Source organism: Odocoileus virginianus, chromosome 3, assembly GCF_023699985.2.
Source record: "Odocoileus virginianus isolate 20LAN1187 ecotype Illinois chromosome 3, Ovbor_1.2, whole genome shotgun sequence".
Classification (NCBI taxonomy): domain Eukaryota; kingdom Metazoa; phylum Chordata; class Mammalia; order Artiodactyla; family Cervidae; genus Odocoileus; species Odocoileus virginianus.
The window spans coordinates 3,737,954-3,761,662 of NC_069676.1; the positions used below are offsets into that span (position 1 = coordinate 3,737,954).

At 53.7% G+C, this 23,709-nt stretch overlaps 2 protein-coding genes across 4 annotated transcripts; one reads left to right on the forward strand and one right to left on the reverse strand.

Annotated features, from left to right (window-relative positions):
- Positions 1-1,721: 1,721 nt before the first annotated feature.
- On the reverse strand, positions 1,722-15,700 carry LOC139032603 (uncharacterized). Its single transcript, XM_070460067.1, has 3 exons — positions 15,545-15,700; positions 13,802-15,398; positions 1,722-2,965 (listed from the first exon to the last, which is right to left on the reverse strand). Exons 1-2 carry the CDS (start codon positions 15,698-15,700, stop codon positions 14,439-14,441), a joined length of 1,116 nt encoding a protein of 371 aa, XP_070316168.1. The 3' UTR covers positions 1,722-2,965; positions 13,802-14,438.
- Positions 14,940-23,165, forward strand: HOMER3 (homer scaffold protein 3). Of its 3 annotated transcripts, none has more exons than XM_020884569.2 (10): positions 14,940-15,029; positions 16,739-16,820; positions 16,906-17,062; positions 17,507-17,638; positions 19,300-19,407; positions 20,492-20,613; positions 21,086-21,242; positions 21,574-21,684; positions 21,778-21,864; positions 22,700-23,165. In XM_020884569.2, exons 2-10 carry the CDS (start codon positions 16,807-16,809, stop codon positions 22,889-22,891), a joined length of 1,080 nt encoding a protein of 359 aa, XP_020740228.1. In that variant the 5' UTR covers positions 14,940-15,029; positions 16,739-16,806; the 3' UTR covers positions 22,892-23,165. The 3 variants fall into 3 exon arrangements, with proteins under 3 accessions (XP_020740228.1, XP_020740230.1, XP_070317545.1); XM_020884571.2 differs by having other exon boundaries at positions 15,010-15,097; XM_070461444.1 differs by lacking the exon at positions 14,940-15,029 and adding an exon at positions 15,393-15,709.
- Positions 23,166-23,709: the final 544 nt, after the last annotated feature.

Below are 23,709 nucleotides of genomic sequence, written 5' to 3' on the forward strand. Positions count from 1 at the left end.
GCCACCAGGGAAGTCCTCGTCCCCACTTTTCACACGAGCATACGAGGCTGGGAACACAGGGTGGAAAGGGAGGCATGGCAACGGGATCCTACCCCTCAGCCTGCTTCCTCCCTGTTTTGTGTGTGTGTAGGGATCGGGGGCGGGGGAATAATTCAGATCATCTAGCTGAACTAGGGGAAGGGTGTCTGGCTGTCCTCCAGGTAGTAGGGGACACGCGATGGGGAAACGCTGCTACCTCCATGCAGCTCTCTATGCGAAGAGTGTAAACTCTGACCAGGGACCAGAAAAAACAATCAAGGAACCCCAGGCCTTGGGGACCAATGTGGGCATCATCTCAAGCCCTGGGAGAGGGTGACACCTCTCTCTGGCCACTGCCCCCTGCTGAGCCCCGCTGTCCAGCCATTCAAGACCCGGCAGTCACTCCCTTGGGCCAGGGTCCCCCAAGTTGTCACCAAAGACACCTTCTTTCCCTCCCCTTTAACCAAGGGGAGCCACTCAAAAAATTTCTCCCATCTCCCACACTCTATGTGATGAAACACACATAATTCATTTTCCCTTTATAAAGACAGAAATGAGGAAAACACAGGCGACTTTCCTGGTGGTCCAGTGGCTAAGCTTCTGCACTCCCAATGCAGGGGACCTAGATTTGATCCCTGGTCAGAGAACTAGATTCCAGGTGCTGCAACTGAAAAATCCATCATGCTGGACTCGGCACAGCCAAATAAATTAATTTTTTCAAAAAGAGGAAAGTACAATCAGAGAGGGCTGAGAACTGTGCGCTCCAGCACCTGCACTCCCTTGCCTCCCCCCATCACCCCTCCTAGCCTGAGTGACCTTTTTTGGGTGGAGTGTGGTTTTTCTTGCCTGGGTGGGATTTCACTGTGGTACTCTGTGTCTGATCCTTTTCCGCAGCAGGGTGGCAATAATTGGGTCGTGGATATTATTTTCATAAACATTGATTTTTACAAATATTCACTAAGGACCTACTGTGTGCCCAGCACAGCTAGTGAATGAATGAATGCATGCCAGGAAGTAACGAGAACTATGAAGATAAAGAAGACAGATGGAAAGTGCTGGAAGAGGTGTAGGGGCTCAGATGTGGTAGTGAGGAGAGGCTTCCTGGAGGAAATTTGAGCAGGGCTTGGGGGGCTTTCTGGAAGCCAGAGACCCCAGGTTGGGGGCTCTGGTTTGCTGGCTAACTGGTTGGTTTTGACGTAAAATTCACGTAACATGAAATTATCCATTGTGGGGCTTCCCTGGTGGTCCAGTGGTAGGACTCCACCTGTCAGGGCAGGGGTCACAGATTCAATCCCTGGTCTGAGAAGATCAGCTAAGCCCGGGCAACTCAACTACCGAAGCCTGTGCTTGGCAACAAAAGGAACCACTGCAATGAGAAGCCTGGGCACTGAAACTCTAGTTATATGAGTAACCCCGGCCCTCTGCGATTAGAGAAAGCACAAGCGCTGCAGCAGTAGACTCAACACAGCCAGAAATAAACAAAGCTTTAAAAAACAAACAAAAAAGAAAGTAGCCGTTATAAACTATACAACCCCGTGGCGTTCGGTACTTTCACAGTGCTGTGCCACCATCACCTCTATCTAACACCAGAACATTGCTGAAATCACTCCCCCAAAGGAAACCCCATACCTATTAACCACTCACTCCTCAGGCCCCCTTGGGTCCCATTGGGCGCCTCTGATTTCAATCCACATTTTGCAAAGTAAATGTCTCTAATATTTATTTGCAAATGTCAAATGCTTAAAGAAATGGACAATGTCTCCAAAACACTGGTCGAATTTTGGATCAAGAGGAGGAACTGAGAAATGGAATATCTCCTGCCAAATCAATCAACAAGGATGTCATGGTCATCAGCCATTCCAGTCCTTCAATGTGAGCTGGTGAGCCCTGAGGGAACTCAGGAAGAATACCTCCCAAACTCACATCCATTGAGTCGGTGATGCCATCCAACCATCTCATCCTCTGTCGTCCCCTTCTCCTCCCGCCCTCAATCTTTCCCAGCATCAGGGTCTTTTCAAATGAGTCAGTTCTTCACATCAGGTGGCCAAAGTATTGGAGTTTCAGCTTCAGCATCAGTCCTTCCAATGAATATCCAGGACTGATTTCCTTTAGGATGGATTGGTTGGATCTCCTTGCTGTCCAAGGGACTCTCAAGAGTCTTCTCCAACACCACAGCTCAAAAGAATCACTTCTTCGGCACTCAACTTTCTTTAAAGTCCAACTCTCACATCCATACATGACTACAGGAAAAATCATAGCTTTGACTAGATGGGCCTTGTTGGCAAAGTATTGTCTCTGCTTTTTAATATGCTGTCTAGGTTGGTCATAACTTTCCTTCCAAGGAGTAAGCGTCTTTTAGTTTCATGGCTGCAGTCAGCATCTGCAGTGATTTTGGAGCCCAAGAAAATAAAGTCTCTCACATACATAGAAAGCACTATTTCCTTAACTTGGGATATCTGGTTTTCTTTTTCCTTTTCAGATTTTCTTTCTTTCTTTCTTTTTTTTTTTTATGCTGTGCTGGGTCTTTCTCTTGTTGCAGCGGGCAGGAGCTTCTAGTTGCGGTGCCTGGGCTTCTCACTGCAGTGATTCTCTTGTCACGGAGCACAGCCTCTAGGCACAAGGGCTTCAGCAGCTGTGGCTCCTGGGCTTGGAGGCACTGTTTCTGCAGTGGTGACCCATGGATTTCGTTGCTCCACGGCACGTGGGATCTTTCCAGACCAGGGACTGGACCCGTGCATTAGCAGGCAGATTCTTTAACCCTGAGCCACCAAAGAAGTCCCTGGTTTTCTTTAATTGGCAATAATCTTTTGACATTCAGACCACCTGCCCTTTGTTGCAAAACTTCTATATAACCTGGCTCTTCTCCTCAGAGCAGTTCTCTCAGGGTTACTTGAGATGCAGTCTCCTCAGCTTGAACTCCTAAAAATTTCTGCCACATAAAACATAACTCAAAAAAAAAAAAAAAAAAAAGGACACACTTACCCAGTGGGACTGGAATGAGATATGGGTACCCCTATGGAAATATGGAAGCAGGTGTGGCTCTTAGTATCCATAAGAAACCCTGAAAAATGGACAACAAAGTGATTCCACTTTCAAGGCTTTCTCCAAAAAGCACTCATCGAGGAAGCAACCTAGATGCCCAACCATCAGGGATGGTCAGGGATCATCAGGGATGGTCAGTTTAGTTAATCATAGAAGAGCCTTCAGCTGGACAATGATGACGTCTTTCAATATAAGAGAGTAGAATGGTACTGATTGGTGTGGGAAGTAGGCCTTGACTGACAAGTCGTGTGTACAGTGTGATTCCATTGTAGCTGAAAAAAAAATCTAGGAGTGAAATAGACAATCATGTTAGTAACAGTGGTTTCTGAGTGTTGATTTTAATTTTAAAATTTCATTCACTGGACTTTGCTGGTAGTCTATTGGTTAAGGATCTGTCCGTCATCTGCTGTATAGAACAGGGAACTCTACTCAATATTCTATAAAAGTTAAATGGGGAAAGAATCTGAAAAAATTCTATATATAATATATATGCATGCTTCATCGCTCAGTCATGTCTGACTCTTTGCGACACTATAACTATAGCCCACCAGGCTCCTCTGTCCATGGGATTCTCCAGGCAAGAATACTGGAGTGGGTTGCCATTTCCTTCTCCAATATTATGTGTATATATATACATATACATAACTGAATCACTTTGTTGTACCACAGAAAGTAACACAATATTGTAAATCAACTATACACCAATAAAAATAAAAATTAGAAAATTTAAAAAAAAATCAGCAAGTAAAAAAAGAAAAAGAACCCACCTATCAAACAGGGGACATGGGTTCGATTCCTGGCCCAGAAAGATTCCACATGCTGCAGGATGACTAAGCCTGTGAGCCGCAACTACTGAAACCTTCCAGCTCCAGAGCCCACCCTCCGCAACAGGAGCCACCGCGTGAGAAACCCACCGCGCATCAACCTCGCCCAGGGACATCGTGCAGTCAGATAAACAAATAAACGTTTCATTCACTCAACACTTGGCCAGCGTTTTTTTTAAGTTAACAGTGAGCACTAGGCATATCATAGGCACATAATAAAAATTCACTCAGGAAATTAAATGCTATAACAAAGGACCTATTTAGATTATTTATGTTATGCTTCTTGTGTTTTCTGAAACTGTTTTTACACTGAGCATATTACTTTGGCAATCAGGAGAGAAAATACATAAAGCTAATTCCATTAGAAAACGTATGCGGGTATCTTTTACCCCCTCCACACCTGTCATCACTGTTGTTTATCTTCCCAGCCACCTTCTCCTTTCCTCCAGTCCAGTTCTTCCTGGCCTCTCATCCAGAGTAAAATTTGTATGTCCCAGCTCCTGGGGTCTGGGGCTGGGCTTGGGCTTTTAGAGAATATGCAATTAAGATGGTGGAGAGGGAATTCACTGGCAGTCCAGCGGCTAGGACTCTGAGCTTTCACTGCTGAGGCCTGGAATCAATCCCTGATTGGGGAACTAAGACCCCGAAAGGCTTGGGTTGAGGTGGAGAAATTTCCATATGGGGGAACTGAGGCTCAGAGAGCCTGTCTGGCCTGTTCAATGTCACACAGCACATAAGCGTCAATGGAAGCTGTCTGCTCCGAGAGCTCCTACTCCCTGGAAAGGACTCAGGCCAAGCCTGGATTCCTTCTGTCCCTGCAGCCATTTCATTAGGCTTATACGATGATGGGTTCATTATTGATAGAGGGAACTGTAGCCCGGAGGGAGTTTGATTTCTCAGAGGGTTATGAGCAGAAAGTGTTGGTCTTTTGCATCCCCGGTGTCTTAGTTGGTAGCTAATCTGTTTGCAATACAGGAGACCCGGGTTTGATCCCTGGTTCGGGAAGATCCCCTGGAGAAGGAAATGGCAACCCACTCCAGTATTCTTGCCTGGAGAAGCCCTTGGACAAAGGAGCTTGGACTGTAGCCCACGGGGTCGCAAAGAATCGGATACAACATGAGCGACGAACACTTTCGCTTCAACTTTCCTTCATCAACACCTCACACTGGTACTGCCAGTTCCCTGAGAAGCCTCAGCGCCAGGCCTGGGGATGCGAAATCAGATACATTTGCTCTCTGCTCCATGGGATCAGGCCTGGGCCAGGTGCTCTGTCTGAAAAACCTGGAGGGCTACATGGAGGAGGGGACATAGATTTGGGACTTGAAGAATGAGTAGAAGTGTGCTAGATTGAGAAGTGGAAGGTTAGCTGGATGGATGTATGGATAGAGGAGTAGGGGTTAGATCATGGATGGTGGATCATTTCTGGAAGGTAGGTAGATGGATGGATGAATGGGTGGGTGGATGGACGGATAGATGGATGAGTGGATGGACAGACAGTGAGTGAATGGGTGGATGGATGAATAAGACAAGGCAGGCCACTCTGAACCACTCGAGATGACCTGACCAACCCCGTGGGGGTCACTCAGCCCCTCCTCTCTCACGTCTCTGCTCTTCTTCTCCTTGGAAGGTGCCCCCAGAACATCAGAGACACGCCCAAGGACTCGGTTCAGCAACTAGACACTTCCTGCGTGGGCCCCAGCGTGCAATGATGGTGGTGGTTTAGTCGCCAAGTCGTGTTTGACTCTTGCAACCCCATGGACTGCAGCCCGCCAGGCTCCTCTGTCCATGGGATTCTCCAGGCAAGAATACTGGAGTGGGTTGCCATTCCCTTCTCCAGAGGATGCACTGAGAGACCCCAAGTCTTTTTTTTTTAATTTTTAAATTTTTGGCTGTGCTGGGTCTCAGGTTGCTGCACGCGCGCTTTCTCTAGTTGCCGTGAGCAGAGACGACTCTTCATTGCAGTCCTCGGGCTTCTCACTGCCGCGGCTTCTCTTGTTGCAGAGCGTGGGCTCTAGGCACTTGGGCACTTGGCTGGCTGCAGTTTCCAGACTCTAGAGCACGGGCTCAGTCCTTGTGGCACACGGACTTAGCTGCTCCACAGCATGTGGAACCTTCCCGGACCAGGGATTGAACACTGCACGGGCAGAGGGATTCTTATCCACTGTACCAGCAGGGAAGTCTGAGAGACCTCAAGTCTTGATGTGGCAAGACTAACACCCCTTTCCCAGACTCTGAGTTCCCTGAGCAATTTGGGAATTGTAATAGTAGAGAATTAAAGGATTTTGAGAAGAATTCCACATCTTTGGGGGCCCCCAAGATGTGACAAGAAGGCTGAGTCTCAACTGCCCCTGCCACACTCATCACACGTGTTACCATTTCCGGAGGCTGAGGGGGTCAGCTTCCGAGTTTACAGCTCTCATGTTACAGTCTTTAAAGACCTGAATAATTTTTTGACAAGGGGCCCTGCACTTTCTTTTGGCACTGGGTCCTATTAACCACACAGGCTACGTTGCTCCCGCTGCCTCAATCAACAAGCATTTAAGCTGTGCCAGGTGAATGCAAGCGGAGCCAAGCCATGGTTCCCCTCCTAGGAAGTGTGTGGCCGCTACTCTCAGGCCTCCCAGCCAGAATAAGACAGAGAAAGATTTGAACCCAGGCTTCCCAGGTGGCGTGTGTGGTAAAGAACCCACCTGCCAATGCAGGAGACATGAGACGCAGGTTTGATCCCTAGATTGGGAAGATCCCCTGGAGGAGGGTGTGGCAACTCACTCCAGTGTTCTTGCCTGGAGAATTCCACGGACAGAGGAGCCTGGTGGGCTACAGCCCATAGGGTTGCAAAGAGTCGAACATGACTGAAGTGACTTAGCACGCACATATGGATTCGAACCCAGGCCCCTGACTGCAGCCTGGAGGTGGTGTCTCCCCTCTATGTGGCTGGTGTCCAGTGTGTGACCCTTTCTCCGTCCCTCAGTGGTCCCCCTCCTCCAGCCCAGGGTAAAGCAGGCTCCTCCATGACCTCCCTTGGTACTAGAGGATCTGTGTGCTCCGGAAACCAGATGTTTCCGGACTATTGGAGGCCTGGGATTTCAGTGATAAGACCAGAGCCAGCGTCAAGAGTTTCTGAGAGAGAAAGAGGAAGGCCAGACAAAGCAGAAAGGGGGTTGCTGAGATGAGCTTCCTCCTTGAGGACCCGGGAGGGACATGTGCTCAGAGCCTGTGGCCATCCCTAAAGAAACAGTGACAGCTGATAACAACGTCTCTTGTTTGTCAAACACAGTCCAGGATGCCCTCTGCTTCATGATAAACAAAGAGGAAAGTACTAGAATCGCCCTCCTCAGTCCATTTGCCACGTGGCATCCTGGTGAATCTTACCTAAACCTATAAAAGCAAATCCTGTCGCTCTCCTGCTCAAAAGTCTCCCGGGGTTCCCCAGTCTCCATTCTTCGCTGGGGCCCAGAAGGCTCCTTCTGACGCCAAGCCTATCGAACTCTGCCCAGACGGCCCCCAATTGTGCCCCCTGCTCACTCTGCTCAAGCCACACCTGATGCTGCTCTAACAGGCTGAGTGCGTTCCCACCGCAGGGTCTTTGCACATGCTCTTTCCCCTTGAATTATCATCTCAGAGCAGCCTTTGCCAACCAGCTGTCTTTGTCCATTGTTTTGCTTGGTTTTCTTTCCTTCTCATAATGCTGACTGAAGCCAGCCTGCTCTGTCCTTTGTCATCCATTTCGTCCACCAGATAGCTGTGAGTCCCCTGAGGGCAGTGCCTCCCAAAGTACTAGCATGTAGTAGGTGCTCAATAAACATAAGTCAAAAAAAGAAGGGACTTCCCTGGTGGTCCAGTGACTATGACTCTGAGCTCCCAATGCTGGGGACCCAGGTCTGATCCCTGGTCGGGAACGAGACCCCACATGCAGCAACTAAGAGTCTGTATGCCACAACTAAACATCCCACATGCCACAACAAAGACCCAGCACAGCCAAATCAATAATTTTTTTTGAAAAATGAAGAACCTCCTTCTTAAAGGGGAGGAAGCAGGGAATTCCCTGGTAGTCCGGTCCAGTGGTTAAGACTCCAAGTTCTCACTGCCGAGGGCCAGGTTCAACCCCTGGTCCAGGAACCAAATTCTGCAAGCTGCAAGGTGTGACCAAAAAATAAAAAATTTAAAAAAAAAAAAAAGAGAGAGAGAGGGAGAGAGAGAGGAGGAGGAGGAAACAGAGGGCCAGGGAAGTCCCCAGGGTATCCATGGAGATGGGACGGTTTGGAACGTTTGAGTCTGAGCCTAGATTATACCAAATCTACCCGCAGGCAAGTGAAAGCCCAACCCCCACCCCCCACCCTCGCCCCGTTCCTTTGGGTAAATAAGACTCTGAAGGTTGCAGGGAGCAGAGTCTGGCTTGTCAGATTCAGGTTTCAGGTCAAGCTTTTCCACTGAGCTAGTTTTTTATCTGGGGAACTGGCCTGAGTCCCTTGAGCCTCAGTTTCCTCTTCTATAAAAACAAAGCTAGAGGATGAGATGGTTGGATGGCATCACCAACTCAGTGGACATGAGTCTGAGGAACCTCCGGGAGACAGTGAAGGACAAAGAAGCCTGGTGTGCTGCAGCCCATGGGGTCGCGAAGAGTCGGACACCACTGAGCGACTGAACAACAAGACGGACTTTACTGGCGGTCCACTGGTTAAGAATCAGCTCTTCCACTGCAGGAGACGTGGGTTCAATTCCTGGACAGGGAACTAAGATCCCACACGTGTGGCCAACAACAAGAAAAATGAAGTTAGAGATCAGATCAAGGAGGCAGCCTGTGGGGTCCTGCCTCGGGCTGCCACGGCGGGTGTCTCCCTTTCTCTTTGTACCCCACACTGGAGACAGTGGAGCCCCTGAGAGCCCTTTATTCAAGTCAAGACTCTGAAGGACTCCCAGTCTGGGGTAGGGGCAAAGCCAGAGAGAGATACCCCTGCGTCAGGCTTGGGGTAGTGGAGGGAGGCTGGGAAGGCTTCCTGGAGGAGGAAGTTTAGCAGAGCTCATATTCCAGGCCATAGATGGGGTCAAGTACAAAAGCTCAGAAACGAGGCCAAGTGCATAAGTTCAGAGATGGGGTCCAGGAGCTGGGCCAATGGAAACAAGGTGCTGGATTCTCCCTCTGAAACCTCCAAGAGACTCCTGGAAGCTGCTGAAGCAGGAGTGAGCCATGCCACCAGTTAAGGGATCCCGGGGGTGGAGATGCTGGTTTGGGGGCGGCCCAGAGGGGTGAATGCTGACTCTAGCCTGTGCCTGGGGACCAGGAACGACCTCCCCTGGCAGACCGAGGGAGGAGGAGGAGGCATCTGAGTCACCCAGTTCCTGCAGGAACATTCGGCACCCAGCGGCCCCACGGGGGCTGTCGCCAAGCGGGAACACGGCCCCCGGAGCCCCTCCACGCAGCCTTCCCGAGGCCTCCCGCTCTCTGTTCCCACAGCTGTTCCTTCACGGCCCCAGAAGGCGAGTAGGAGGAGAGGGCAGGCGGAAGGGAGTCCATGTAGGCTGCTTGGCCGGAATGTGGGAGCTTGGGATGCGGGGAGGTTCCCTGGCTGAGGGTCCAGAGTGTCCTGGGGCTGCCAAAGCCTCTGGACTCTGCTGGGACTGGGAAACTGAGGCCCAGGGCCTGCTGCTGTTCTGCACATTGTATAGTGTTCTGCAAGTGTGCTAAGTCACTTCAGTAGTGTCTGATTTTGGTGACCCTATGGACTGTAGCCCACCAGGTTCCTCTGTTCACGGGGATTCTTCAAGCAAGAATACTGGAGTGGGTTGTCATGCCCTTCTCTAGAGGATCTTCCTGACCTAAGGATCAAACCCACATCTCTTGTGTCTCTGGCACTGAAAGGTAGGTTCTTTACCACTAGAACCAGCTGGGATGCCCATAGAGATGCCTCGTTCTCTCCTAAGAGTTGAAACCCTGGGGAATTCTCTGGTGGTTCAGTGGTTAGTATTCTGCACTTTCACTGCCAAGGGCCTGGGTTTAATCCCTTGTTGGGGATCTCAGATCCTACCAGCCTGCAATGCACATCCGATCACATCTCTCCCTCTCTGGCTCCAAACTCTCCCATGGCTCCCCATTACCCTCAGAAGGAAATCCACCTACCTCCCCACCACCCATGAGGTCCCACCTGGCTCCTGTGACCTCCTGAGCCCTCAGCATCCCCCCGCTTTCTTCCCACTCACTCTGTTCTGACCACCCTGGACTCCTGGCGCTTCTTCCAACACATGAGTCAACCCTCACCTCAGGGCCTTTGCACATGCCATACACTCTGCCCAGAGCACTCTTTGTAACTTATGATCCCTGTTGGGTCCCTCAGGAAAGATGCAAAGAGAGAGGGTTATGTGCCCAGGAACACACATCGAGTTGGGATGACTCAGGACTTACACCCAGACCCGTCTGACTAACACCCACAATCCAAGCCCTCTCTCACCAATTATTTCACATTCAAAACAGGCCTCCAGACCAATCCACCATGGAGATGAATGAGTCTCAGCCTCTCCAGGTTTTGCTGCAGGTAAGTGCCAAAGACCCTCAGTCTTAGGCCCAAATCCCCTGCTCAGGGGAATCCTAGGCCAACTTGACTCTCAAGTCTCCCACTGTCTCTCCTGATGTGGTCCTGGTTTTTCTGCCCCACTTTCTGCCCTTGACATGAATGGATGGTAGAGCCTTCAAGGACGGCACAGCCAAAAATAATCGGGCCCGACCTACCTCCCGAAAGTGGGGCAGCCCCGCCCAGACACCTGGTACAACGGAGGTAATTAGTGCATGTGGCAAATGAGGGTAATTAGGTCTGTGGGAACCAAACCACAGATCCAGGTTTGGAGTTTGGAGGGGGCTCAAGTTCTGCTTCCCTAACCCTCAACCCACCCTGGTCCTGGGAGGTCTAGTCCATAATCCAGTGCCAGACCCCCTGCCCCAGCCCCTTCGTGCCGGGGTTGGGCTGGGCTGGGGTGGGGTGGGGGAGGTAGGTACCTGTCTTCATTACTTCCTGGGGACTGTTTGTTTAATGAATTAATCTTGGCCTTTGGCAGAAATTGAAATAGATCTGAATTTAAGGTGGGGTCAGTTTTTGTGTGTGAGTTGAGAATCATCAAACTTTCCTCTGCCATGAATCCCATGCAGCTAACCCATTCTGGAAGACGCCAAATCCAAGAGATGCCTCGGTTGAGCCCTTGAGATACCCTCGGGCTGGGGGAGTCAGCCCTAAACACAGACACTTCCACCAGGAGGGAGTGTGTTAGGGAGGGTTTAGCAGGAAAGAAGCCTTCTTAGAGAAGAGGGCATGGGCGGGGTGGGTAGGGGTTTGAGGAATGAATAGGAGTTTGCTAGGAGGATATGATCCTGTGGCTGTCCCAGCTGGCAAACCTGGGGCCATAGGGAGTAGGAGAAGGAGGGTGGTTAGAGGAAGGGCCCAGAGTTAAAGATTTAGAGGATATCATGCCACGTTGGACCCATTTCTGTCCTCAGGAGCTCACATCTGGTTGGGACCCTTCAAACCCTGAAAGTCTTAAGAACTTGGCTCATATCAAAACCGCCTGTCCAGATAGCCAAGAATAACTATGATGTTTATAACGAGCAGACATTTATTAAGCTCCTAGGGTCATGCCCTCTTCATGCCAGGCCATATTGGAGCCTTACAGGAAGCCTCAGAAGTGGGTACCATTCTTAACGCATGTTTTATAGATGGGGAAACTAAAATACCGGGAAGGAAAGTGACTTCTTTAAGATCACTCTGCTGGTAAGAGGCACCCTGGCTCATGTGACACTGAAGGCCACCAAGGACCTAGGCAGGGCCCTTGGGATCTCTTCCTGCTGCAAGTCAGTCCTGCTGCAAGTCAGACTTGCTCTAGGTGGTGGGACAGAGGCTTGAACAAAGTAGGCAGTAACCAAATCATGACATAAACCTGAGTGGTCCCTGTAATCCAGGCCATGAGGTTGGGCATGTGGTTTTGGGAATAGTGACAGACACTCTCCCCCCTTTGCTGCTCTGGTGGGACAGGAACCCTCCGGGGAAGAGAGACAATATAACTTCAGCCCAAAGTCTGGGTCAGATTTAACGAGACAGAGGCCAGAGCCTCACCTATAAGAGCTCCTCTGTAGTGCTGTGGTCCATGGAGTCGCAAAGAGTCAGACATGGCTGAGCAACTGAACTGAGCTGAGCTGAGGGCCGAATGAGCTGTTCTGTTTCCTGCTTGGTTCCTCCCAGGGCAGGAAGCGCGCTCCCTCAAGTCCTTCCTCAGCCCCAAGAGGAAGCTGTCTTTTCTAACCACCTTGGGCTGGCGGCCTCTGCTCGTCCCTCAAGGACATTCCCAGTCCTTTGTCAGAGAGGCCCAAGGACCACGCAGAAGAGGCGCAGGCTGAGGTGGCAGGGGCAGCTCAGGGCAGCCTCCTACTCATCTCCGCCCGGGGAAAAGTGAGAGGCTGATGGTGTTGCCTGGATTCTTCCTGCCTCCTCCATGAGCATCAGCCCATTCTCCAGGCAAGAAAGCCGAGTCTACACTGACAGAAGCATTCTCTCAGTTTGAACTGGACTAAGACAACTGCAGGGAGAAGGAAATGGCAACCCACTCCAATATTCTTGCCTGGAGGATCCCGTGGACAGAGGAGCCTGGTGGGCTACAGTCCATGGGGTCACAAAAAGTCGGACACAACTGAGTGACTCAATGCTCACTCATTAACGCCTCCTATGTGTCAGGAACCACTCCTGCTGCTGGGACCAACACTGAACAAAGTCCCTGCCCTCCTAGGGGGGACTGACGCTCAACAAGTCGGTGAAACAGCAGCTACTGGGGGCAAGTCACCTGATAACCGAATGATCTCATGTTTATTTCAGTTCTTAAATAAATACAATTCTGTAGCATTAAAAAAAAAAAAAAAAAAAGACAACTGCAGGTCAGGGCTGCTCAAGGCCAGCTCCATCCCAATCCTTCCTGGAGACTTGAGAGGGGACCCCATTCTCCATCATGCTGTTGCCTCCTGCCCACGTAAGGGGTAAAGTCTGCCTAGGCTCCTCGCCCACCTGCCCCCACAGAACAGCCACTTGGCCCCAGTTCTACAGCCGGCCAGTACTCAGCACACACTGAGTGGCTTCCAAAAGCCTCGGCCCTGCCAGCACCTTCCCAGTTACATTTTTTTTTTTTTTTTTTTTGGTTATAAGGAAAAGTCAAACTCTCTGCACGGAACAGACGGTATTTTCTTTGTTCCCTACAGTGTTCAAGCATTTTGTGGCTTTGGGCCTGAGAGCGAAGCCAAATCCCTTGCTTATGCAGATGCTGTGTGAAGTTAGAGGCAGGTGGAGAAAGTGAGTCTGTGGCTCTGTTTCCTGAGCTGGAGTGATAGTCCCCCTCACGCTGAGAGAGGTTCAGGCTCGAGGATGGGTCAGTTCTGGCCACAATCGAACCAGTAAATCAATCAGGGATCCCCCAAAAAGGGATGGGATGGTGCAGCAGGGGTGGGCGAGGTCCCTACCAAGCTCAGGATAGTCAGAGGAGCATCTGGGAGGTGAGGGGGCAGAGGAGCTGAACCTAGAAGGACAAAACAGAATATAGGTCTTTGAGAAGGGCATTCTAGTTGGAGGGAACAGCTTCGGCAAAGGCTGGGAGGGAGGAAAACTCAGATCTTGGCCTGGGATGAAGGCTCCAGAAACGACATGACCTAGGATTCACCTAAAGGTAATTTGAAGGGAGCGACCAGCTCAGATGTGGGGGAAACAGACAGACAAGAACAGGGAAAGGAGTCAGAGGAGAGAAAAAGCAAAAAACCTTGAATGTGGGCTTCCCAGGTGGTGCTAGTGGTAAAGAACCCACCTGCCAATGCAGGAGACATAAGAGATGCAGGTTCCATTCCTGGGCGGAGAAGATCCCCTGGAGGAGGGCATGGCTACCCACTCCAGTATTCTTACCTGGGGAATCCCGTGGACAAAGGAGGATGGCAGGCTACAGTCCATGGGGTCACACAGGTGAGGCTCAGAGCTTCGCGGAAGTGCAGGCCTTCCTTGGTTCGGTGCCCCTGTCCATGCACCCGGTGGCACTGTGTGACTCTGGAGGAGCCTCCAGAGAGAGGGTGTAGCTGGGACTGACCAGGGGGCTCCGCAGGCTTGGACCAGGAGATCCTGGCTCAGCTCTAGAAGTTCCGTCTAGAAGTGTAGGAAGGCATGGACTCCGAGCAGTAGTGACAAGCCCAGGCCTGTGGACCTCCAGGCAATTCACACATTCGGTGGCAAGTGGACATGGACATTCCCCCCACCTGGGATTTGGGGACCGTTTAACAGCAATGATAATCCTAATCCAACCTCATCAGCACTGTGACAGCTGATCGGGGAGACACAGAAGCCCCAAGGTGGACAAAAGCTCGCCCCTGGGGATCAGAGTGGGGTGGGAGAGTAGGCAGGAAGGGATCTGAGAGGGCACCTGGGGTCAAGCCCCATTAGGCGCCTGCTGTTCGCCTCTCTCTCATCTTCCAGCCTCCTCTCGCCAAGGTCACTTTCTTCATTTCCCGCATACAGGCACGGAGGACCAGCCACGCCTGGGTCCGTCCACCTAGGGGCAGATGCGCCCTGCACCTGGACTCCCTTCGGGTGAAGAGGGCCCTGACGCCCCATCACAGACAAAAGCAGCCGTGGCCCAGAGGATCGGGGATACCCCCACATACACCCTTGAAAGGGGGATGAGGCCACCTTCTCCTTTGTCCGCCGAGGTCTGTCTGCCTGTCGTCTGTGTCTCTGCCGCTCCTGTCTCTGGGTCCGCATCTCTGGCCCTGCCCCTTTGACTGTGCCCCTCCGCACCCTTCTTAACCTCTTGCCCCCCATCCTTCTCTTCCTCCCTGCTCCTGCCCCTCCCTCTCTCCCGCCCCCCCGCCGCGGAGGGCCGGCAGGGGGCGCTGCGGGGCGGCCTCGGCGGCCCGGGGAGGCGGGGCGGGCGGCGGCCGCGTCGGGACCCGCCGCGATGGGACCGGAGGCGGCGCGGGCGGCGGCGGCGGCGCAGACAAAGGCGCGGGCGGCGCGGAGGGCGGCGCGGAGGGCGCGGGCCCCGGAGCCAGCGAGCGAGCGGGGCGCCGGGCTGCGGGGAGTCGGCGCCGCGGGGCGGCACCCGTCTCGCGCCCGGACACTTGCGGGGCGCCGAGCCGGCAGGGTGAGCCCGGCCAACCGAGCCAGCGCTGGGGGTGCGGGGGGCCCCGAAGTTCCAGAGCCCCGGAGAGGGTACTGGGGGGGTCGCCGAAGTTCGGGATACGGAGGCTGGGGGAGGCTGGGGGAGCCCCGAAGTGCCAGAGCTTAAGAGGGCAGGGGACCCCGAAGTTCCGGAGTCGGGGTCAGGGAGGGGACATTGGGAGGGGGTCCCGAAGTTCCGGCCCCGTCTTTGGAGATGGCTGTGAAGGTGTCTCCGAAGTTCCGGACCTGGGGTGGAGGGGCGACCCGAGGGAACCCCGAAATTCCCGACCTGGGAATGGAAGGGTGGCAGGGGGTCCCCGAAGTTCAGGAGTCGGAAAGCGCGAAGGATCCCCTAAGTTCTGGACCTGCGGTTGCAGGAGGTAGATAACGTGTCCCCGAAGTTCTGGACCCGGAGTGTTGCAGGGCCGTGGCAAGGGATCTTGGAAGTTCCAGGGCTGGGGGCGACACTTCCCGAAGTTGGGGCGTCCTGGTCCTGACGCGGGTGGGGTCTTGATCCCGAATGAATATCCGATTCCCTGGACTGGGGCTCGTGGGGTGGGGCTTCGACCACCAAATGCAGTGTTGGATCCCGGACACCGGGCGGGGTCGAGCTCCTCTTGGGGAGCCCCGCGGCCGGCGGCGTCCGAGGCGCATGACTAGTTGGTGAGTAACTTTCCCCAGTGCAGCAAGTCGCGGCAGGAGCGTCCGGACGGGCAGGAGGGACCCGAGTGTCTGAGACCCCTGCGCCCCCGGAACCCCGGCTCGACCCGGGACCCACCCCCAACGCCGGCCAAAGTCACCGCCCCTCCCCCACCCCGAGCTCCGGTTTCAGACCCTGTGACCAGGACAGCAGCTGCCCAGAGGGAGGGGGTGCACTCCCCCCTCTGACCACGGGGGCTCCAGAGTCCCGGCCTCCCTTCCCTCGGTCTGCCTGCCCTCCCCCGGGTCTCTCCGGGACTGGTCCCCACCCAGCCGCACGTACTGGGATTCAGTGGTGATGGGTGAGCCGACCCAGTGGACCTGTTCAGCCACATCTTGTCTTTTTAACTAGGTTGCAGGCTCCCTGGGGATTTTTGGTCTTTGACTCCAAGGTGTGCCTCTGCTCTAGAGTGGAAACTGAGGGGTTTCTTTGGGGTTCCTGTGGGGGACAGGTGTCCCAGTAGGCACCTGCTATCACCCCACTCTTTTGATGGAGGCCCCTGCTTTGAAGAGTGATGGATGAATGTCAGAAGGTACTGCACAGGATTTGGCCTTGGCCTCCTGGGCCCAGCCCAGAGATAGAGAAGACTTCACTGGGAGTCCTGGAAGCAGAAAGATGTGAGATTTATGCTGGGATGTCAGGTGCCACCTGGCTCCTGTCAGAGGCCACCTCCATCTGGAGGATGTTCCTGCAACACTCAGGACAGGAGATGGCCCCTGGTGGCTCAGATGGTAAAGAGTCTTCCTGCAATGCAGGAGACCTGGGTTTGATCTCTGGGTTCGGAAGATCCCCTGGGAAAGGGAATGGCTACCCACTCCAGTGTTGTTGCCTGGAGAATTCCATGGACAGAGGAACCTGGCAGGCTACATTCCCTTCACTTTTGGATTGAAATTCTGTGAATGGTGTACTTGCTAGTGCAGTCCTGGGGTTAGATGTGCTTGGCCTCCCTCATCCTGGCAGGGGGGACACTCACAAACCCCCTCTCCCTCCAGAGGCCAAACCAGCAGTTCCTACCATCCCACTGGCTGCCACTTGGAGCCCACCCAGACCAGCCTGACCAATGTCCACAGCCAGGTGAGCCCCTGCTTCTGCCAGCTTGACCCTGAGTCCCCGGGGGTGGGTGTGTCTGGTTCCCACTGAGCACCCTGTCCCCACACAGGGAGCAGCCCATCTTCAGCACACGGGCACACGTGTTCCAGATCGACCCGGCCACCAAGCGGAACTGGATCCCTGCGGGCAAACACGCACTCACTGTCTCCTACTTTTACGATGCCACCCGCAACGTCTACCGAATCATCAGCCTTGGGGGTGCCAAGGTCCTGGTGGGGCCTGGGTGGGGTGGCAGGTCCCAAGGATCCCAGGGACAGGACTGGGTCCATTTACTGCCTTGCTGTGTGCCTTGGGGGCCAGGGGATACTCTGAATTTTTCTGGGTCTCCATCTTCCTCCTGAAATGGCTCAAACCAAGTGGTGCTAGTGGTAAAGAATCCATCTGCTGATGCAGGAGACGTAGGAGCCATACGTTTGATCCCTGGGTCAGGAAGATGCCCTGGAAGAGGGCATGGGAACCTACTCCCATTCTCTTGCCTGGAGAATCCCATGGACAGAGGAGCCTGGTGGGCTGTAGTCCATAGAGTTATAAAGAGTCGGACACGACTAAAGCGACTTAGCACAGAAGGACTAACACAAGGCGATTTTCTCTGGGGGTTTCCTATTGATTATTACCCATGAACTTTTCTCCCCAACCCCACCTTCCCCCAGGCCATCATCAACAGCACTGTCACTCCCAACATGACCTTCACTAAAACCTCCCAGAAGTTTGGACAGTGGGCAGACAGCCGCGCCAACACTGTCTATGGCCTTGGCTTTGCTTCTGAACAGCATCTGACTCAGGTGGGCCTGCGGGGGTACATGGTGGGAGGAGCAGGGCTGGGGTTGGGTCTCCTCTTGTGTGTACTGGGGGACCCTGGACAGAGATGCTGGGCCTCCGTCTTCCCAGCGACAGAATGGGCATACAGAATTGAACCAGCCTGTAGCCCCTTCCCACTTCCCTGGTCCACATCCCAGCTCAGTTGGCCACCTGCTTTGACTTTGAACACACCCTGCTCCTCTCTGGGTGCCTTTGCTGGGCTGAGTGCTTCCCCACACCCCTGGCACTTCCTTCATTACCACCTCCCTCCACCCTCTGCTGTTTCTAGAATTTGGCATTGTCTTATTAATGGTTTCCCTGTATGTTTCATGCTCTCTGAGATGCTTTTCTTCTCTTTTCTTCTAGAAGCATTAGTTTCCCTTTCAAATTTAGATCTTGAATTAATTTCTGCAGGCGGTATAAAGTAGGAGTATTTTTTCACATATGAGTATTCAGTTGCTCTTGGGACTTTTTTTTTTGGCCACGCCATGTGGCATATGGGATCTTTGTTCCCCAGCTGAGGATTGCACCCCCTGCCCTGGAAGTGTGGTGTCTTAACCAGTGGGCCACCAGAGAAATCCTGGAACAGTTTTTGAAAACACTGCCTACCCCCAATACCCCCAATGAATTGCACTGGCCCCTTTGCACAAACCAAGGGGCTATATACTGTAAATATTTTTAACATTACTTTCAAGCTAAGAAAATTTATTTAAAATTTAAAAAGGTGGGGGGCTTCCTAGGTGGCTCAGTGGTAAAGCCTCTACCTGCCAATGCAGGAGAAACAGGTTCAATCGCTGGACTGGGGCGATGTTAGATGCTGCGGATCAATGAAGCCCGTGCGCCATAACCGTGGGTCCTGTGCTCCAGGGCCCAGGAGCCGCAGCTGCTGAGCCCGCGTGCCCTAGAGCCTGTGCTCTGTAACAGAAGAAGCTGCAATGGGAAGCCTGTGCACTGCAGCTAGAGAGTAGCCCTTGCTCGCTGCAACCAGGGAAAAGCCCAAGCAGCAATGAAGACCCAGTACAACCCAAAATAAATAAATACATAAACACATTTTTTTAAAAAAGGTTCCCTGGTGGCCTAGTGGTTAGGATTCCAGGCTTTCACTGCCATGGTCCAGGTTCAATCCCTGGTCAGGGAACTGAGATCCCCCAATCCGCTTGGTGCAGCCAAAAATAAATAAATAAAATGAAAAAAAAAAAAAAGTGAATCCTACCCTAGCTGGAAAACAGGTATGGGAGATTAATGTAAACTATAACATAACAAAAATGAGAACAGGGTGATTACTTTCCCACTGGCTGCAGGTGCCTGTCAGAGGCTCCAAGTCCAAGACCTGCTTTCTCTTTGTCACAAAGGATAGTCACAAGCGTCCCAGGCATGAACACAGATTAGCACCCACCTGAGGCTCTCCTTACTGAGATAAGCTGATTGAGAGGGAAAGGGGATCTCTTTCTCAAGGTGGCCTCTGTGAACATCCCACCCCTGCCCTCTAGCCTGATACCCACTCTGTTCCTTGGGCATCATCTTCCAAGCCTTGTTCCCTCTCTTCCAAAGACAGGGCCGGTGCTGGGTGGGAGTCGTGTGGTGGGGCCCTGGTGGAGGGGCCTGGGAGCTTGTTGACTGTCTGTTCCTATCCCTCATCCCTCAGTTTGCTGAGAAGTTCCAGGAAGTGAAGGAAGCAGCAAGGCTGGCACGGGAGAAATCTCAGGATGGGGGAGAACTCACCAGTCCAGCCCTGGGGCTCACTGCCCACCAGGTCAGCACTCCTTGTCCCAGGCCTGCCAGGAACTCAACTGGTATGGAGGGGAGGGGTCTAAATGCTATGTCGGTGCTCAGGACCAAATGCTCACTGATGATGCAAAACTAGATCCATGGCAGGGACCACGGAAAAGGGTGTGGGTGCCATGAGAGCATGTCATAGGCCTGACTGAAAGTTAGATAAAGGAAGGCCAGAAAACCAGCTCATGTGGCCGAGTTGAAATGTGAAAGTTGAAATGGCCAAGTAGTGGTGCGTACTTGCATACTGTCGCTTCAGTCGTCTCCAACTGTTTGTGACCCTATGAACTGTAGTCCACCAGGCTTCTCTGTTCATGGGATTCTTCAGGCAAGAATACCAGAGTGGTTTACCATGCCCTCCTCCAGGGGATCTTCCCCACCCAGGGATCAAACCTGTGTCTCTTATGTCTCCTGCATTGGCAGGCGGGTTCTTTACCACTGAGCCATCTGGGAAGCCCTAAGTAGTGGGGTGGGATAAAAAACTGTCGCTGAGCATTTCCCCCCACTAACTTATTCAACATCATTTATTGACCACCTACTGTGTGCCAGGCCCAGGACTGGGCACAGGGCTTAAGGAGATAAAAAAGTAGGCTGGTCCCTGCCCTCAGGATTGTGGTCCAGGCACCAGGTAGATTCACAATAAATTTAGCCCAATGGAGTAGGTTTCCCCTAGGAATTTTAAATAGTTGTTGAAATTTGGCCCCAGGAAAGGTCATTGCGGTGAGGGAATAGCACCGAGGCTTCAGATTGCTCCCCGATCTGCAGATGATGAGTATCTTTCTCCCTGGGTTTAGGCTAGCCTACATCAGGTTTGTTCCTGGTGGGCCGGTGAGAGCCCAGCAGGCAAGGAGGCGGGACAGGGCACCAAACTACAGCCCAGGGGCCATGCGGGGGCCATGGATGGTGGGCGAGGGGGGAGAGGAACGATCGGATCCCAGTGCTAGGAAGGACCTGCCCCCTCTCAGTCATGACCCCTGACATTAGCCCTGACCCCAACCATGACCTAACTGGCCCTTAACGGAAGCCACGCCATACTGTGACTTCACTTCTATCCATTCCCTTAGGTGCCTCCGAGCCCCCTCGTCAGCGCCAATGGCCCCGGCGATGAGAAGCTATTTCGCAGCCAGAGCGCGGATGCCCCGGGCCCCGCTGAACGCGAGCGGCTCAAAAAGATGCTGTCCGAAGGGTGAGGGGGTAGCGCAGGGTACAAGGGGCGTGGCAGGACGAAAGGTGGGGGAGCCGAGAGGAGGTTCTCAGAAACTGTTGGGACTCGTTCAAGTGGCGGGATCTGACAGTGGATCCACGCCTGGGATCCCAGTACAGGCCTGGGTTGGAGAGGAGACACCCAGATGACGCCCCTTCCAGAGCCGACTCCGCTTGCCTCACCCATTCCTCGGGGCTAACCCTGGCCCGTCCACACCTCCCCCAGCTAATTCTAAACCCACGGGTGCCTCCCCGCCTCCCGGTTCTGTCCACATCCCATGGGTTGATACTGCTCGCCATGCGGACTGTGTCTCGCGGAGCGGACACAGAAGGGCCTACTCTGACCCCGGCTCCCCGGGCCGTCCCCAGCTCCTTATCTCTTGACCCCGCCCTCGCCCCGCCCCCGGCCCAGTGAGGCCCCGCCCCGCCCTCTGCCGACTCCCGTGCTCTCTCAGCTCCGTGGGCGAGGTGCAGTGGGAGGCCGAGTTCTTCGCGCTGCAGGACAGTAACAACAAGTTGGCGGGCGCCCTGCGAGAGGCCAACGCGGCCGCCGCCCAGTGGAGGCAGCAGCTGGAGGCCCAGCGCGCAGAGGCTGAGAGGCTGCGGCAGCGGGTGAGGAAGCCCCACCCTCCCAAAGACCCCACGTGGCCCAAGGGTGACTGAAGCCCCTGCCCCCTGTCTGTCCTGGGCTCACCTGGCTGGATGCGTGCTCTCGGCAGGTCACTTCCCAGAGTCCTAGTTTCTCGCTTCGTAGTGTGGGTCTGAAGTGATGTCGGCCCAGAGGGTCGTCAGACCCTAAAGTCCTGCCTGCCCGAGGTGAGGTAGTGGCCTGGATGTGAAGGGATGAATTCCCAGTCATGGGCTTGACTGATCAGGAGGCGTATTCCGGGGGTGAGGAGGGTACTGACTGAGCCATCAGGAACTGACCTTCCTGTCTGCCCAGGTGGCTGAGCTGGAAGCCCAGGCTGCCGCCGAGCCACCTGCAGGCAGTGAGAAGGAGGGACCCGGCCAGTCATTGGAGCAGCTGGAGGCACTGGTGCAAACTAAAGACCAGGTGTGTGAAGGCATCTGTGTGCACGTGTGTTTCCTCGGGCTTTGCCTTCCTTGGTCTCCTGCTCAGAACAGGTTCTGGGAACTTTTTCACTAGGAGATCCAGACTCTGAGGAGCCAGACTAGTGGGTCCCGTGAGGCCGCAGACACCGCTGAACGTGAGGAGACACAGCAGAAGGTGCAGGTATGTGTGGTTGCTGTGGGGTGGGGTGTGGTGACTACTCTCGGCAGCCAGACCCTGCTGTGGGACGGACATGATCTTCCCTTCTCACGGGTTCTGGGCAGCCGTGTGCCTCCCCGAACCTCCGTTTCTTCACCTATACATGGAGTCAGGAAGACATCTAAGGTTGTGAAAGATTCAGATAACCAGGTGCATGGAAGGACTGAGTTAAATGATGGTTATTAGGACAATGTTTCATCTTCTTCCATTCATTCAACAAGCAGTTTTTGAGTCTCTGTTGAATTTCCATTCTTGAGCCCTATCAAATCCTCACACACCCCTGTCTGAGGCCAGAAGCTTGCATTTGTACCCAGATGTGGCTGGCCTGGCTTTCACTGAAGACTATCTGAGGAACATTCATAGGGGCATGTCCTGCGAGTCCAGCAGGTGGAGAAGTTAAAGGATCTGGTGCCCCAAAGAGAGAGTATTTGAGGAAATGTTCCCTGTTGTCTCCTGGGCAGCGTGCACAGCAAATACAGAGGCCCTGAGGTGGGGAGAAGGTATTCAAGGAACCACAAGGAAGCCAGAAAGCCTGAGCAGGAATGAGCAAGGAGAGGAGGGAGGGGTCTGAATTTCATTCCCAGAACAATGGGTGACAGGAGGATTTTGAGGAGGAATGTCGTCACTTCAAATTGGCTGGGGGACCAGGGAGTGTCTTGGGTACAGGTAACTGGGAGATAGTCGGCAGACAGGGAGAGTTTGGCCCAGAGTGAGGGCTGTGGTCCCCGGCACCCGCTTGGAGATGCTGGACCCTTGAGACTCGCTGGGGCCCCCGACACTGCCTACCCTCTCCCCGTAGGACCTGGAAACGCGGAACGCGGAGCTGGAGCACCAGCTGCGGGCCACGGAGCGCAGCCTGGAGGAGGCCCGGGTCGAGCGGGAGCGGGCCCGGGCCGAGGTGGGCCGGGCCGCGCAGCTGCTGGACGTCAGGCTGTTTGAGCTGAGCGAGCTGCGGGAGGGGCTGGCCCGCCTGGCCGAGGGCGCGCCCTGAGTCCGGCCTCCGGGTCTGCATAGAAGGGGCCTGTGGGAGCTGGTTTTACACTAACGACTCCCGCCTGGGGCACAGGCCAGGCCGCAGGCGGCACAGTGGGCCAAGCCCCCTGGCAGGGACGGGGGCCCGACTCAGCCTGGGGAGGGCTTGTCCACAGGACTCCAGCCGGCCCTGGCTGTTCACAGCTCAGAGGCTGTTTTTGAGCTTTTCATTGTGTAGAATTTCTAGACTCCCCAGGGTGCGTGCTGGTGCCCAAATTACATTTCTAAGCGTGGCTGTGTATGTGTGGTGTCTGAGCAGCCGGGTATACCTAACCACCATCACTGGACCCTCTGTCCATCTGCCCTCAGTCTGTGTAGGGTTTGGTAAGCCACTTAAGAGGGTGAGGTTCAGAAAGCCTGAGGGAGCATGTCCAGGACACGTCTCTGCTTCCCCATCTCCTTAAGCCCTGCCCATGTTGTCTGGACCAGTTTGGACTAACATGGACCCTGATTAAGCCCCCCACTTTCACTTCACTCTGGCCACAAACCCCAAGTACAACCAAGTGGGCAAGTGGGGAAGCTCCTAGAATGTGGCTGTGTTCACTAGGCATGGAAACGATCTCTCCAAAACATCATGTCTACATCCGGATAGTAGAGCGGTTGCTATACCCATTTTCCAGATGAGGAAACTGAGGCCCATATAAGGGACTTCACCCACCCAAGGTCACTCAGCTGGAATGGTCAACACTACAGTCCAAAGCTTTGGGCCTGGCCCGACAGGAAAGGAGAACTAGTGGGTAGGGTGGCAACATGATGTTCCAGGGGACTTGAGAAGTT

What these genes read in the sequence shown, in the direction of transcription:
- LOC139032603 (XM_070460067.1), bottom strand. Translation starts at nt 15,700, where the DNA reads ATGCGCCTCGGACGCCGCCGGCCGCGGGGCTCCCCAAGAGGAGCTCGA. An exon ending in GGGATCAAGACCCCACCCGC is followed by an intron (nt 15,399 to 15,544) that starts GTCAGGACCAGG and finishes TCCAGAACTTAG; the next exon opens with GGGATCCTTCGCGCTTTCCG.
- HOMER3 (XM_020884569.2), top strand. An exon ending in CTGAGAGGCTGCGGCAGCGG is followed by an intron (nt 21,243 to 21,573) that starts GTGAGGAAGCCC and finishes CTGTCTGCCCAG; the next exon opens with GTGGCTGAGCTGGAAGCCCA. An exon ending in TGGTGCAAACTAAAGACCAG is followed by an intron (nt 21,685 to 21,777) that starts GTGTGTGAAGGC and finishes CTTTTTCACTAG; the next exon opens with GAGATCCAGACTCTGAGGAG.